At 41.4% G+C, this 16,413-nt stretch overlaps 1 protein-coding gene across 1 annotated transcript; it reads right to left on the bottom strand.

Annotated features, from left to right (window-relative positions):
* Positions 1 to 5,625: 5,625 nt before the first annotated feature.
* Positions 5,626 to 8,543, bottom strand: LOC311302517 (uncharacterized protein). Its single transcript, XM_084428462.1, has 5 exons — positions 8,473 to 8,543; positions 6,876 to 6,904; positions 6,710 to 6,784; positions 6,496 to 6,564; positions 5,626 to 6,380 (listed from the first exon to the last, which is right to left on the bottom strand). Exons 1-5 carry the CDS (start codon positions 8,537 to 8,539, stop codon positions 6,270 to 6,272), a joined length of 351 nt encoding a protein of 116 aa, XP_084284588.1. The 5' UTR covers positions 8,540 to 8,543; the 3' UTR covers positions 5,626 to 6,269.
* Positions 8,544 to 16,413: the final 7,870 nt, after the last annotated feature.

Here is a 16,413-nt window from a genome sequence, read left to right as displayed (position 1 = left end):
CCCAGAACACCCTAGAAACCAACCAGAACACCCTAGAAACCGCTTAGCAACCACCCAAAATACCTTAGCAACCGCCTAGCAACACCTTAGCAACTGTCTAGCAACACCATAGCAACCACCCAGAACACCCTAGCAACCGCCTAGCAACCACCCAGAACACCCTAGCAACTGCCTAGCAACCACCCAAAATACCTTAGCAACCGCCTAGCAACACCCTAGCAACCACCCAGAACACCCTAGCAACCGCCTAGCAACCACCAAGAATACTCTAGCAACCACCTAGCAACAACATAGCAACCACCCAGAACACCCTAGCAACCGCCTAGCAACCACTTAAAACACCATAGCAACTGCCTAGCAACCACCCAGAACACCCTAGCAACTGCCTAGCAACCACCCAAAATACCTTAGCAACCACCTAGCAACCACCCAGAACACCCTATCAACCGCCTAGCAACACCATAGCAACCACCCAGAACACCCTAGCAACCGCCTAGCAACCACCCAAAACACCCTAGCAACTGCCTAGCAACCACCCAGAACACCCTAGTAACCACCTAGCAACCACCCAAAAGACCCTAGCAACCACCCAAAATATCCTAGCAATCGCCTAGCAACCACCCAGAATACCCTAGCAACCACCCAAAACGGCCTAGCAATCACCCAGAACACCCTAGCAACTGCCTAGCAACCACCCAGAACACTCTAGTAACCACCCAAAATACCCTAGCAACCACCCAGAATACCCTAGCAACCACCCAAAACAGCCTGGTAACCACCCATAACACCCTAGCAACCGCCTAGCAACCACCCAGAACACCCTAGCAACAGCCTAGCAACCACCCAAAATACCCTAGCAACCGCTTAGCAACACCATAGCAACCACCCAGAATACCCTCGCAACCGCCTAGCAACACCATAGCGACCACCCATAACATCCTAGCAACCGCCTAGCAAAAAACGTTCTGCTCCAAACTTTCTCAAGCCAACTTCTAAGTTTGTCTCGACGAACTTTCGCATCTTGAACAATTTTTTTGGTGAAAGAAAAACAAAATATAGGCTAGTCATAGTGCAGGGCTACACAGACACATAAAACGTCTTTTGCGCAAGCCTCACTTACCCTTACAGCAAGTTGTGAAAAGGTTATCTGAGATGCCAAGTCCAGACTCACCAAAGCCCTTAAGGAGTGCAACTTAAGTCAGACACATTTTGACGGTCCAGTGCTCCATAGCCTAAGTCTTGGCAAACACTTTTTCACAAAAAGCTGTCGCTGAAAAGTACACTCTGTCAATAGTGCAAGAGATAAGTGTGTGCAAATAGTTGGCCACATTGCTATTTTAAGAAATATCATTAAGGTAGATGGAGTAGGGATTTTTGATGTAATGTTTTTTATTCTCCACAAGATGTTGCTTTACAAAAGTTGATCGGAACTGTAACTGAACTTGTAAAAGAAGTCAAGGAACTGTGTGAGGAATGTCAGGAATTCTTCAGACAGTCCTTGCCAACCACAGTATAGGACACTGGTCCTGTCTGAGAGGAAACAGTAGCAGTTTCCCACTTTTCCTCTCCTTGCCGATAATCCCAGACCAGCAGTGAAGGCCGTGTGTCCACCGAAGCGTTTTGGCCATCTGAAAGCGCTAGGTGCTCTGCTAGACGAAGAAGACTACCAGTAAGTAAATAAGTAAAAAATATTCTTTAGTAAAAGAAGACTGGGAATTATGTGTCATGACGTGCTTTTTAAGTGCCAAATTTAACTCAAAATGTTAACTGTACTGTTATTAGTCTATGCACATTATATCATTAGTAACATTAAATATAACACAATAAACCAAAGTATATCAGTAGGAGTTTCCTTAAGTCTTTCTGATTTTTCTACAGGCCGGTTTACTACAACAGTAGAATAAAATTCTGAAATTATGGTTTATAGTTTTGGTGTGCCACCCCAAGATTTTAAGTGGCCCCATCTGGCCACCCCTATGAAAAATCTCTGGAGGCGCCACTGCGGGTGCAACTGCACTTCAAGCACGTGCAACTGTTCCGTCGGTGCCTCCAGATACAAATGAATGTGCTTTTTTTGTTCATTGGTTTATTTGTTTATTGGTTTACTTTTGAGTCTGTATGATGTTTTTTTTATTTTATTTTTTTTACATGGAATTGAGTGCTTTGAGTTGAATGAATTAAAAGGACAAAGAAGAATGTGATTGAAACAGGGTTTTTAATTTTTTATTAATATAGTTGGTTGAATATTGATTCAATGTTATGAGCATGTTTTTGTCTTCAATATTAATAATGTTTCAACAAATGTGGGTGCAAAAGTGACGTTGAAACAACATCACTTTGTAATGTTGAAGCAATATTAACACCATTGATTTGTGGTTGAAATCTGAACATTATTTCAATATTAACCGAGGGTGCAAGAGTGATGCTAAAGCAACATCACTTTCTAACGTCATTTCAATGTAATCAGCGTTGACGCATCAACACTGACTCAACATTGTTTCAATGGTTACATGCTATCTGGGTTAGCTGGACAATAACTTTATTCTAGAGCTGCTATAAAGACAACACACCCCCAAGCCAAACAATTAATTTCCTATTATCAATGTAAAGCCGCTTTGGAACAATCTACATAGTTAAACCCCTTTATAAATGAAGAAGACTCGACTGTGTGAGTGTTTCTCTGAGTGTCCGGCAGGAGGCGCCACATCCTCTCCACTCTCACTGATGACGTGTGATCTTCCGCTCCTGCGCTCCTGTGCGCTTCTAGTGCAAAGAATACATCAATCAAAGGGGCTTTTTAAATTTATTTAAATGTATCCAAAAGAGAAATCAATTTAAGGGCTTTCTGAATTTTTTTTTTTTTTTTTTTTTTTTGCACAAGAGCTTAACCTCATTTATCCACTGATTAAAGTTGGGTTTAGATTTAAACCGTCTGCATTTATGAATGAAAAACTTTCTAAAACATAACAAGAAATTAATAACAAACTCACAATCTTTGTTTTCCAGACAAACACCAAACCTAATCAACTTCACCGTGAGGGGTGGCATTTCAACCCTCCTAGACCTTAACCAATTCATATCACAATAAAAGAAGACATGCTCTAACTTTTCAATATTTGTTTCACAAAAAACACAAACGGTATCAACCGTTCAACCGTATCAAAATCTTTAAGCACATATTCCCGTCTAATTGGGTTTGGGTAATAAGCCTGTAAAATAAAACTTCTGATGATTTGTGCAGTTTTTATCACAGAAGTCTAAGGAGAGCTGCCTCAGTTCTGGGAGATTTTAGAGTACAACGTGTCTTCTTTAAAGATACACTGTGCCATATTTTCCCCCATCTAGCGGTGAAATTGTATATGACTACCCAGTGAATATTAGTTTCTGTTCCTTTCAATTCCGAGGGCGTTTTAACTCCTACGGTGGCCGTATTATTCCTGTAATGCGGCTTCCAGTTCCACTTCGTCCATGACAATAATACGTCTAAAATGAATAAAACTACAGGACAGATGTCAGGAGGCAAACGTCACCCGTGGAATCGGCTATCCCAGCATAATCAGATTAGGCTAACGTTACAATGTGTACAAAGTAAAAGCAATTAAAAATAACTCAGATTTACAGTGTCCTTTTTTATATAGCTTAAAAAATTGTGCCTTTAAAAACTATTCATCACCTGAGATCCGTCGCAGCACAGATTTATGTTACAAGGTAAACAATACTTTTTCACCATTGACGCGAGGATGAAGTTATACTAGAGGTCGCTCTGGCGTTATGCACAACCATGCTATGGTTAGACAACTATAAAACTTTGAGTTTACACAATTAGGCTGAATTACCTGTCGAGAAGAAAGCAGGAAACTTCCGTTTTAACATCTTTGCTCCTCATGAGCTCTTTCCATCTGGGAAATTACTCCAATATTGACTTTGGTCTTGCTGATTTGACTGTGGCGTTGACGTTTTAATTCTCTCTTTCAAATGTGAGTACACACACACACACACACACACACACACACACACACACACACACACTATCTTTCAAATCTGCCGGTGTTGTGCCGAATTTCGACCCCCTGCCAAATTTGAACGACCCCCCCCTCGTTGAAGTCAGTTCCTGATTCCCTAATCCTAACCCCACCCCTAATCCTAACCCCTCCCCCACAACTAATCCTAAACCTACCAATACTAGGTGGGTAATAATTTGGCAGGGGGTCGAAATTCGGCACAACACCGGCAGTCGCGAGTAATCTCGCCCTCGCATTCGTCTCGGTGTCACTGAGTGTAAAGCGCGAAAGGCGAAACTTGAGTTTCCAGGTCTGTCCCTCTTTGGCGAATGTATTTTCAAGATGGAGGCGCAACATTCGGGCGACTCGCTCATATGTATTATAAATGGCAGATTTTATGCTTACGAGAATACTTTATTAGTTGGTGGAAGTAATTACACATGAATGAGCACATATACTTTTGATAGAACAAAGTGTTTTTTGCTAAGAATCAACTTAAAAAGTTACACAGTGTAGCTTTAAGTCACCGGCCATTGGCATGTGTGGCAAAAAGTTAGTTTAAGGCCCTGTGTGTAAGGATCATCTAGGGCTGCATTATCAACCAAATTTAAGCTGGAATGGTGAATCGGCTCAGCATTCAGAAATCACAAAGTCTAAATAAAATATTAATATGCAGAGTGTGTTTCCCTGAACTCCAGGAGTGGGGTTATGTGTCGTGGATCATGAGAAGGAATGACAGATGAGACTCTCTTGTTGATTGTAAGTTGTTTTGTTGTTGTAAAACTCTTTTGTTTGTTTGTTTGCAGTTACCGGTTGGAAAGTGTTGTTAACTGAATCATTCAGGCAAACGACCTAGACATCTGAATTAAACTGAATCATACAGCAAAAGTCTTCTGAGACGCGTCTCTCTGTAGGCAAGGCCGTGGTTAGCTGGTTCCCTCTGACGTCACAACTTCCAGTAGGAAGATTCAACTGCGGTCGCCACTGTTCAACCTGAAGAGGGCAGCACTCAGACGTTTTACACCATATATTGTAGAATTAAAACACTAATGTAAATAAAATTACTTGAATCAATGAACAGCATTAATAAAGCCCCAGTCTTACAGATCATTAACTAAAAAAAGTTGTTTTAGTTACCCTTTAAGGTTCAATGTACTTAAACCTAGAAAGTGTAATGTGACAACATGCCCCATAGGTGGGGTTCATTGTAATATGGACATATGACAGATTAAAATGTTCTCATCAAAACAATACACAAGACAAACTAAAATACTATTATTAACTTTTTCATGTAAAATAATGGCATTTTTTAATAATTAAAAACAAACAAATGTTTGAGTTTGTCAACAAACACACTACAAAACACAGCTATACAGCATGGTTCAAAATATAACAATAATTAATCATTTCTGAACATTGATTCTCAATCTTTATTGGCCTTTTTCTCATGTTCGCAGGCCTATTATGTTTTCTCATGTAAAATATAATATGAAATATAAATATGATAATTTATTATAGTGTAAGTATTATTATTAAATTGAGATATCTAAATTATACTGTATAACAGTCATATATTATCAAGTTAAAAAAGTATGGACCACTTTATGGTTTCAATGGTGCCGCGTCATTGCTTGTCACGTGACACACCGCAGCAACAACAGAGCTGAATGATGATGATCTGCTTTTGTCATTTTTCCTTTTTTATTCAAAATATTCACAAATTTGTTAGATATGGCATGAAATATCACAAAAGTGTTCACAAGTGGAAAATAAGTCATATCTGACATTTAATTGTGACATAAACACACTGCAAAGTAATTTTTGAAAAATATTTTATGACTATATAATGTGAGCAGACACTGATGTAATTCTCAGACGGACGTCTCTCTGTAGAAGAAACAGCGGATATACAAGCTGAAGCAAGAGGATCATTTCAGCATGAGCTTCTGCATGAAGATGAAGGTTTTCAGACAGAAATCCAGCGGATAAACAGACTCCAGTCATGGAAGAGGCTTGAGAGACACTAGATTGAGTCTGGCCTGTATGAAACACATCAGGGCTTCAGTCTCTAACTTTACTGTGGCTGTGATGATATAGATGAGACTCTGTGCTCTGACCAGATGATGATTCACAATAAACCTCATTCATATTCACAGGACATTCAACAAATATCTGCTCGTTCACACACACATATATAATTCCTCCAAACCCCAGAGCGATGAAATCTTCCCGTCTGCTCCTGATATGATGAGCTCATGATCTGGATCATTAATGTTTATTAGTGAAGGTCTTGCTCTTGTTCACAGAGGCGTAAAGTTGATCCTGTGGTTGATCTTCTCTTCTTCTGACGGCAGCATAAGTCACTGTATCATCATGATCCTGAAAGAACAGATTCTGTCTATCAATGTTTTAACCAGTGCGATTATTATTATTATTATCAGAGCATGAGCTTAATTTATCTGAGAGTCAAACTCAGGTGCTGGTATCTACTCACACTGAGTGATTTTACTGGCTTTGTATTGAAAGAAGTGACCTCAGAATAAGTCACATCATCTGTCTGCTCCTAAACATCAATGCAAACATGCAGAGAGTCAAGTTTAACACACACATCAGACATATCTCTCACTATAATATGTAGAATAACACAAAAGCCTTTAGTAAATCACATTATTGAACTATTGTAATGTTTGGTGATTTAGTGGACTCACATTGGCTCTTGCCGCGGGAGGAATGGACATGTTGATCGTCTCATACGTCCCTGTATGTTCATCCTCATCTTTGACCTTCAGAACAAACAGTTAAACTGCATGAGTGACACTTTATTGAGCTTTAAAGACAGTAATCAAATCTAAATCACTGCATTACTGAACTCACCGCAGAGTCGCCAGTCCCTCTTTTATTATCTGAAAACAAGTGCCTCATGAAATATGAGTATTTATGATCAAACACACATGTGCAAAACACAGAATCTTAGCAATAAGATTTTGTTCAATCATTAAAGTGAGAGATAAAAACGTCTCGGTTATGTAACCTCAGCTCCCTGAGATAACGGGAACGAGTATTGCATCTCTGCTAGATGCTAAGGGGGAATCTCCTTTTCTCAGTGCGGCGATCTGAGCGCATCTATTGGCTGGCCAGTGGGAACTGCATGAACCTATGGCGAAGCAGCGTGTCTGTGCGAGCCAATCGGGGCAGGGGCGGGGCAAAGGAATCATATTTAATTAGACAAACGCCAGTCGTGTAGTGACATAGCACGGCTGTCTACGCAATACTCGTTCCCCTTATCTCAGGGAACTGTAAGTAACCGAGTCGTTCCCTTTCAGAATGTTTACTCGTATTGTCCTTTGTTAAGAATATTGGGCAGTGAGAGTTGCCTTCAGAGGCAAAGAGTTCGACCTCTGCCCTGCCAAAGATACTCCAGATTAATGCTATGGGGATGGAGGGACCATTCCCCTGGGAACACGTTGTCCAGGGACAGCATGTCTTCTCCCTGGTTCAGTCTCTCAGAGAGCGCAGGTTGAAGAAGGTGCCGGGCTAGTCTGTACTGAGGCCATTACATGAGTTCACTTTGGTGGTTTATTTAGGACACTACCGCCATGTTGTCCGACAGGACTACTGATCCCTATGCCGGATATGATCTGCTTTAATAGGCCCAAACTAGAGGCAGGAAGCGCTGAAGGAGAGCGCTTTGTACAGTGTATATCTGTCCAACAATTTATTGATCATTTGGTTATTCAGTTTTAAATTCCAGTTATTGTGCGTTTGATGCCAATTCATAGTCCTTGTGATGTGTGTGATCTAACAGTCACACGGTAGCGAGTCGTTTAAAAACAGCAAACTCCAGACAATTAAATTCATTTTATGCAAATCCATAGCCCCTTTTCTACAGATCAAGCATTATAGCGTTTTGCCGGGCATCCTGCCGTAACCGGGCGAGGCGCCCGCGCTGTTTGAATGGAGAATGATTGACAGCTGCAGGGGAGGGAAGACGAGCTTTCCGAACTTTAGTTAAATGATGTAAATATACTTCTCCCAAACATTAAGCTATGGAATGGCTTCAGATGACTTTGAATATATTGCAGGAAAACTTAATTAGTGCTTGTCTGTTTCTTTTGGTCCATGACTCCCCCTTGTGCCGTAGGCCTTTAAAAGAGCGCAATAATCACGGTTGCCTGAAACAATCGCGGTTAGATCAAATAATCGCGATCAGACGGTTATTTAATTATCGCGACATGCCTACTGATCCCAATGCCGGATATGAGCTGCTTTAATAGGCAGATGCCCCGCCCCCTTCTGCAGGCTCTGAGCCGCGATTGGCTGCCGCAGACACGCCTCTTCGCCATAGATTCATGCAGTTCCCACTGACAAACACAAGCTCAGATCGCTGCACTGTTATCGGTGTGCAGTGGCACTACGGTTTTGAGTTAAAGGCTTCAAAATTCTGAGAATAGGCGTTTCCCTCGTAACTCACCAGCTGTTTTTCTGCAGATCAGCCAGAGAAGAGCCAGAAGGAGAACAGCGACTGCAGCGCCAGACATCACTGTGACTGAAGAAGAGATCGAGCACAGAGTCAGAGACGGACAGGGCAGATTGGGACAATTATAGACAGACAAAACAGTATATACACTGAGGTAAAATATCTATATGGTAACATTCATATTTTCTATAGAATTATGTTAGACGAAGCTGTGAATAACATCATCAGTGGCGTAAAAGCATCATCATCATCATCATCATCATCATCATCATGTACCTCGTGTAGAAGGACTCGCTGCTGTCGTTGAATCAGCTGGAGCTGTAAAGGACGAATGTTTGTTCAGATGATTCATACTGTACAAAAGCATCATTATATTTTAACTAGTTAAAACACAGGATGACTTTTAACACTGATTCATGAGACTCATTCGTTTTCTCACCTGAATACTTGACAGTGTATCTGACTGAGGTCTCGAGTCGATTTCCCTGAGTAAGCTGACATCTCCACTCTCTGTTGTCATCTTCATTCAGGAGTGTTGTAGTCAGAGTGAGGATACAGTGATATTGATCTGATGATGATAATATCTGATATCTGGAGTCTGTCTTCAGATCAACACCAGCCTGATTCACCCACAACCAGGGTGGGGATTATGTAATTTTAGAGGCAAGGCCATTTGGCCTCTACCTTTTCTTTTTGTTTAGGGGCACCAAGGCCATATGACAGGGCACAAAGGCCATAGAGTACAATTCGATGGTTTTCCCATTCAGATTGATACCATAACATCCTAATTTGGAATAAGACATGGATTATGACTTTAAAAAAAAAAAAAAAAAAAAAACATTTTTTAATGAGAGAGAGAGAGAGAGAGAGAGCGAGAGAGAGAGAGAGAGAGAGAGAGAGAGAGAGAGAGAGAGAGAGAGAGAGAGAGAGAGAGAGAGGGAGAGAGAGAGAGCGCGCCATTACATCCAGAAGGTATACACCCTCACACAACAATAGAAACAACACAAATGCCAATAAAAGCATTCAAAATATTCATTCAGTCCTCTATATCATGTGACAATGTGAGTGTGAGCGAGAGAACCATTTCATCCAGAAGGTATAAAATAATCGGATAAAAGAAAATGAGTGTGTTTTTAAACAACCAAAACAAATAATGCATAACGAAAATGATCAAGCATTTGGCTTTTATTTCTCAAAAAAAAAAAGAAAAAAGAAAAAAAAAGACAACAGAGGTATTTATTCCAACTCCAACATTTGGTTCCAAAACTAAGCCTATTTATTGAAATGTTTACCCATTTAGTGTTTATAAGTGCCAGTGCCAACATAACAATTCAGTTAAGTCAACTTTATACTGTAAAACATGAATAACATGTAAAACTATGAATACAAACTTAAATAGTAAAGGCCATTTGGCCTTAGTTTTGTCTTCTTAATACAACATTACAAAAAAAGGATTGCACCTTCTGCAAATTACCCACCGGAGAACAAAAATAAATGAAATGAATATAAAATATTAAGCCAAACAGGTACACAATGTATACAATTTATAAAAAAATAAAATAAGTGTAGCTTTGAAAAGGGGGATGTTTTATTGCAAATATGCATTTTGTTAAATAGAAAAAGAACAGCATTTTGTTTCTCACTTAGGCTAGTTGAAGTATATTAGCACGTTTTGTAGTATTATATTTTTTTGTTAATTAAAATGTTCTATGCTCAATTACTTTGCTATAGCCGATTATGTCTTCCCCAAAAGTACGAGTGGATTTGGAGAAGCAGGCTGGGGAGTTTCATTTTTTGTTGTTTTTTGTGACATAGCCTACAAACAAGGTCTCGCAAAGATTGCAATACAATATTTGTTCCTCCATCACGTCCCGGTGTATACGGTGAATGCATCCTGAAATTATTGTTGCGTGGCTGCATAAAAGTTTAAGCATATGTGATATTGCCGCAATTGGTCTGACTGGCGCGTGAGAGAGACGAGGGTGCATGTGTGTGTGTGTGTGTGTGTGAGTGAAGGGGTTCTTTTTTTAAGCTATACTCTCTTGCAATTGAACGTGAATACGTTCGTTTACTACTTAAAAACATCAAAGCTAAACATCATATGTAGTCAAACCGCATCACGACATCACTACAAATACAGTATGGGATTAAAATCAGCGAACATCAATGTATAGGCTTAGGCACGGGCGGAAATATTGGCGCTGGGTTAAAAAAAAATGCGAGGGACAGAATCGTTACCTTGTTTCAGCGACGCTGAAAGGAAACGATCCCAAACTTTAGACGTTCTCTGCCGTTTATGGACATCTTTACTCTCCGCCATCGCGCCAACTAAATTCTAAATGTATCACGCGCAATGGTGTGCTTCCTGAACATTGAACAACGGTCCGTGTGAAACAATCAGATCCCTGCTCGCTGTAATTTAAAGCAAGCGCACTATGCCGCACTGGCGCTTTATACATGGAATTTGGACAGGGCCAGGGCACACAGGCCACTGTGGCCGTACAATGATTTTTTTTTCACGGGACATGAAGGCCAAAGTGTAGGGCAACAGCGGCCATGGCCGCGTGGCCGCGGTATAATTCCCACCCTGCCCACAACAGCTCAACTTCCCACAGAACTGACCAAATAATAGCAGGAGTATAGAGAATACGTTTCTGGAACATCATGACTCTAGTCTTCTGGAGGTTGACGGTCAGGGCCCAGGACTGACAGTAATCCTCCAGCAGATCCAGGCTGTCCTGAAGCCCCTCTTTAGTGGGCGACAGGAGGACCAGGTCGTCTGCGTAGAGAAGACACTTGATCTCTGTGTCGTGGAGAGTGAGACCTTGAAAGGGAGCATGTTCTAACGTATTGGCCAATTGGTTGATGTAGATGTTGAAGAGGGTGGGGCTTAAACTGCAGCCCTGTCTCACTCCGCGCCCCTGGGGGAAAAATTCGGTTCTTTGGTTTCCAATTTTAACAGCGCATTGGCTGGCTGTGTACATCGATTTGATCAAATCATAGAATTTCCCCCCTACTCCACTGTCGATAAGCTTTAGGTATAATCCTTCGTGCCAGATTGAATCAAATGCTTTCTTGAAATCAACGAAACAAGCAAAAATTTGTTCTTTGTTTTGATGTACATATTTGTCAATTAGTGTTTGTAATGTAAAAATGTGATCGGATGTGCGACATTTTGGGAGAAAGCCAGTTTGGGATTTACTCAAGGCATTGTGCTTCATAAGGAAGTGTAAAAGTCTGGCGTTTAAGATGCTGCAGAGAACCTTCCCCAGGTTACTGTTCACACAGATGCCTCGGTAGTTGTTGGGGTCTAGTTTGTCTCCGCTCTTGTGGATGGGGCTGATGAGGCCCTTGTTCCAGATCTCAGGGAAGAACCCGACACACAGAACATCATTGAACAGTTTGAGCATGGCCAGTCTGAAGCTTTGGTCTGTGTGTTTCAGCATCTCGTTCAGGATGCTGTCTACACCACAGGCTTTCTTGGACTCAAGGACTCCTAATTTTTCTTCCAATTCTTTCATTGTTATGGGGAAATCTAAAGGGGTCTGATATGCTTTAATTGATCTTTCCAAATTGTCTAGTTTATTAATTATTTCATTTTGATTATAATTTTGAATTTAAGTTGGGGTGTATAATTCCTGGAAGTGGTTTTTCCACTTCTCCTCATCTTGGATTGCCAGAACTTCTTGATTTGGTTTGTATAACAATTTCCATTTATCCCAAAATTTGTGTGAGTTTATAGATTTTTCGATTTCTTCAAACTGGTTTTGCAAAAACTGTGCTTTTTTCCGCCGGAGTGTGGCTTCATATTGTTTTAGTGCCTCACAGTAAAGAAGGCGGAGGTCCGGATTGTCTGGTTGTCTATGTTTTTGATTTGATAAATTTCTGAGGTTTTTTCTCAGAGCCTTACAGTCCAAATCAAACCATTTGTCAGTCTCTAAATATGTTTTCTTTGGTTTAACAATTGTCAAATTACATTTTTGTGCTGTTTTGTAGAATATGTTGTTTAGGTCTTGTACTTCCTGATTGATGCCGAATTGGTTTTTAGGGTATTCCTGTATTTGGAATGAATGTATGAGGGATTGTATTTCTGAGGATTCAACAGCAGTGCTGTAATTACTGGCACTGTCTACACTCTCTATCTCTCTTTACCTCCTCTTACTCTCTACTCTCTCTCTCTCTCTCTCTCTCTCTCTCTCTCTCTCTCCCTCTACACACACTCTCTCTCTCTCTCTCTCTCTCTCTACACTCTCTATCTCTCTTTACCTTCTCTTACTCTCTACACACTCTATCTACACACACTCTCTACTCTCTCTCTCTCTCTCTCTCTCTCTCTCTCTCTCTCTACACTCTCTATCTCTCTTTACCTTCTCTTACTCTCTACACACTCTATCTACACACACTCTCTTACTCTCTCTCTCTCTCTCTCTCTCTCTCTCTCTCCACTCTCTCTCTCTGTACACTCTCTATCTCTCTTTACCTTCTCTTACTCTCTACACACTCTATCTACACACTCTCTTTACTCTCTCTCTCTCTCTCTCTCTGTCTATACTCTCTGTTTAATGTTTTTTAAGCAGTGGAGTAACCCGAGCCAGCTTGAATGCTGTAGGGGAAATGCCAGTATGGAGGGATGAGTTGATGGTGTGTGTGAGTGCTGGTAGAAGTGTGTGAGAGACGGCTTGTAGAAGGTGTGAGGGGACGGGGTCTAGAGGGCAGGTGGTAGGATGACTGGAGATTAGGCCCAAACTCGAGGCACGATGCGTCCACTGAAAGAGCAGATCAGACAGATCGCCAACTCTCTGGACCGATGCCCGAACCAGCAGAAGGGCAGTCTTTAAATTCATCAACTGGGTTCAGAGATGATCACGGCTCTATTGTGGTCAAACTGTGAGTTCTCTCACTCAGCAGTAACATGTTTCCAGACCTCAACAGTGAGATCACAGCTGTGAAAACACTCAGGAAATCATGTAATGTCACACTTAGAGCACAGCCCACAGACACCTCGCTGTAAAGAGAAATCTATTTATTATATAAATTCTCATCATCTGGCAATGGAATTTTGTCAAATATTCCTTTCTTAAAATTAAACTGAACTAAAATAATCATTATTACTATAATTGTAAAATATAACTAAAATAATCGTTAATTACTGCAAGCGGACAGGTAATTAGCAGCTTAAGAGAATAGAGGATTTAATGAGAATGATCTAAAAGAGTAAAACTGTCCTCATTTTCTAGCCTGCACTGTGTTTCATAAACAACAGTCTATTTTAGCCCATTATGGCCCATGTCGGAAGTCACTTTTAGGAATTGAATGGCTTAGATCAGAACTATTTCACAATGACAGTATGTATGAAGCCAGAGTCAAAATTAATCTCTGAAAGTTTTGTCTGTTTTCTCACCTGAACTCTTGACAGTGTGTGTGTCTGTGGTCTTGACTTTTATTTTCTCAATATTTTCTCAAGACTTTGTGGTTATTTTAGTCTGTTCATAAGCACACCAATATTGAGATAAGGGTTTATTGAAATAAAGTTAATAATATTCAGAGGCTACTTAGAGAGATCTAATAATAAACTAACCCAGGACCCCTCCCGCTTAAATCTAAGGGAGAGGGCGCTACATGTGTATATGTTAAAGTATCATGAACCATGTAATACACATGTTGGCGCTGTCACACTCCTGACAATCTGAGTGTGTAAATCATGCTAGAGTTGATATTTATTGACACTATACCACAGTTAAGTGTCTTTACATGTGTGTGAAACATGTCTGAGAAGTGCATATTGTGAACCGCACTGGCTCAACACACATCTACTCTGAACACAAGGATATTCTTTAGCACACGAGAGCATTACTGTGAGTTTCACTTCCTTATTTTAGCAGTTTCCTGCATGCCGTTAAAATCTAGAAATAAAATCATTACATTATTAGTGATAAAATTGTTTTGTTACTTAAAAGTTATCCACTATCCATGACTCCTGAATTATGAAACAGTATTTTTAAAGTAATTATTAGCATCAGTTCCAGTTTGGTCAAACAGAAAGTATATGCACACACTACATGAGCGTCTCTAAAGAAGAGATTAATCTGTCTCAGGGAGTGTTTCTACACATGGATTATAATGTGCTGTTTTACTCTGAGGAAGAAAGATCAGATCCAGCCTCCTTTATCAACACTACAGATGTTCTGGAAGATAGATCTGGGATGTATTTCTCAAGCACCACTGATTTAACTTTCACCTCCCTGAACTTCTGGACCACTGTCTCAATGGTGTTATTAAAAGCCCGGAAGACTTTTATTCCTCCTTGAGCCCCAAAAGGTTTACCCACAGATGCCACTCAATGGCAACTATTGCAGGAAGAGAGCGGCCGATGGCTCAGGACTTCAGGAGGTCTGTGGAGCGCCGGAGCTCCAGGACTGCATCTGGAGACACTCCCTCGCCTTGATGAGGTCCTTCATTTAGTCGGCTTGCAACATCGCCTTGGTGTGCAACAGGAATCGCCTCCAGCCGGGCCCACTGCCACACATGCCTGGCAAGGAATCACTCCTCTAATCTATCTGGAGGAGACTCCTCTATTCCACCGGCCATGGCAAGGGTCATCATGTCCAACTCCTGGAGAGAGGGAGGAGACAGGCTTACTTAAAACATGGTCTCAACTCTCCTCAGAGATAGACCGGGCCAACAACATGCTCTCTGCCAGATCGGACGGGCCTGCCGATGCTTCTGGTTTGGGCATGAGGAGCTAGCGGCTGAGTTTTGATAAAGGCAGAGATCCGACTCAAACTCCTCCGCCAGCTCCACCTGTGAGCCTCATAAACAAAGCAGTGGGACTGGACCGCTATGTGCAAATGCTTTGCTCTCATCCCTCTTAAAGAGAGCCAGGCAGGATCTTCTTCACTGTGAATCGATCGCATTGAGTACAGCCAGACCCTCGAGAGCTAACCCAGCGTGCTTTGCTCCAAAACAGATTACACATCATCAGGTGTAGTGGAGCATTTCCATGACGTGATGCACTTTTTAAACCAACTAGCCATCTGTGTGACACTTTTACAGACAAACAGCTTTCTGAAGACAAAAGAGCTGATGATGTTTTACAGCCTATCAGGGCACCTGTGATGTCATCCGACTGCTGTAGCCAATCAGAAATCTAATTTCTTCTTCCTTGCACTGCTCGCCTAACAGACATTTCTTGCTGGATGAAGGACCTTCAACTAAACCTTGCTGAGACAGAACTGCTCATGGTCTCGGCCAACCCAACACTTCATCACAACTTCTCCACTCAGCTATTGATGATCAGTTGAACTCCACAGACCACAGTGCTAGAACTGCAGATTAGCCTTATACAACATTAGGAGGATCAGGCCCTTCCTATCGGAGCTTCACAACTCCTTGTCCAAGCGCTTGTTCTCTCCAGACTGGACTATTGTAATGCTCTCTCCTTCCAGCATCACTGTCAAACCTCTGCAACTGATCCAGATGCTGCAGCAAGAGTGTGTTTATCGAGCCGAAGAGACGCACGTCACTCCTCTCCTCATAAACCTGCACTGGTTTCCAACAGCCGCTCGCACCAGATTCAAGGCCCTGATGTTTTCCTACAGAACAACCACTGGCTCTGCTCCTCTACACCTAAACTCACTACTCCAGACCGATGTGTCTCCAGAAGCTTGTGTTCTGCAGGTGAACGGTGTCTTGTGGTGCATCATCTCAAAGAGACACAGAATCACTTTCACAGACCTTCACCTGGACTGTTCCTGCTGGAGGAACGACCTGCCGAACTCAACCTGAGCTGATGAGGCTTTAGCCATCTTCAAGAAACGGCTGAAAACGCATATATTTCATCAACACTCGACCCATTAATACTCACACTTACTATCCTATATTACGATACATTACGAGCTCATGAAGGGGAACAAACATCTCAGGAAAGGAGACTTA

The sequence above is a fragment of the Rutilus rutilus genome (assembly GCF_951802725.1).
Source record: "Rutilus rutilus genome assembly, chromosome: 1".
NCBI classification, from domain to species: Eukaryota; Metazoa; Chordata; class Actinopteri; order Cypriniformes; family Leuciscidae; genus Rutilus; species Rutilus rutilus.
Note: the sequence above shows the minus strand (reverse complement) of the source record. Positions and strands in the feature narration are given on the sequence as shown.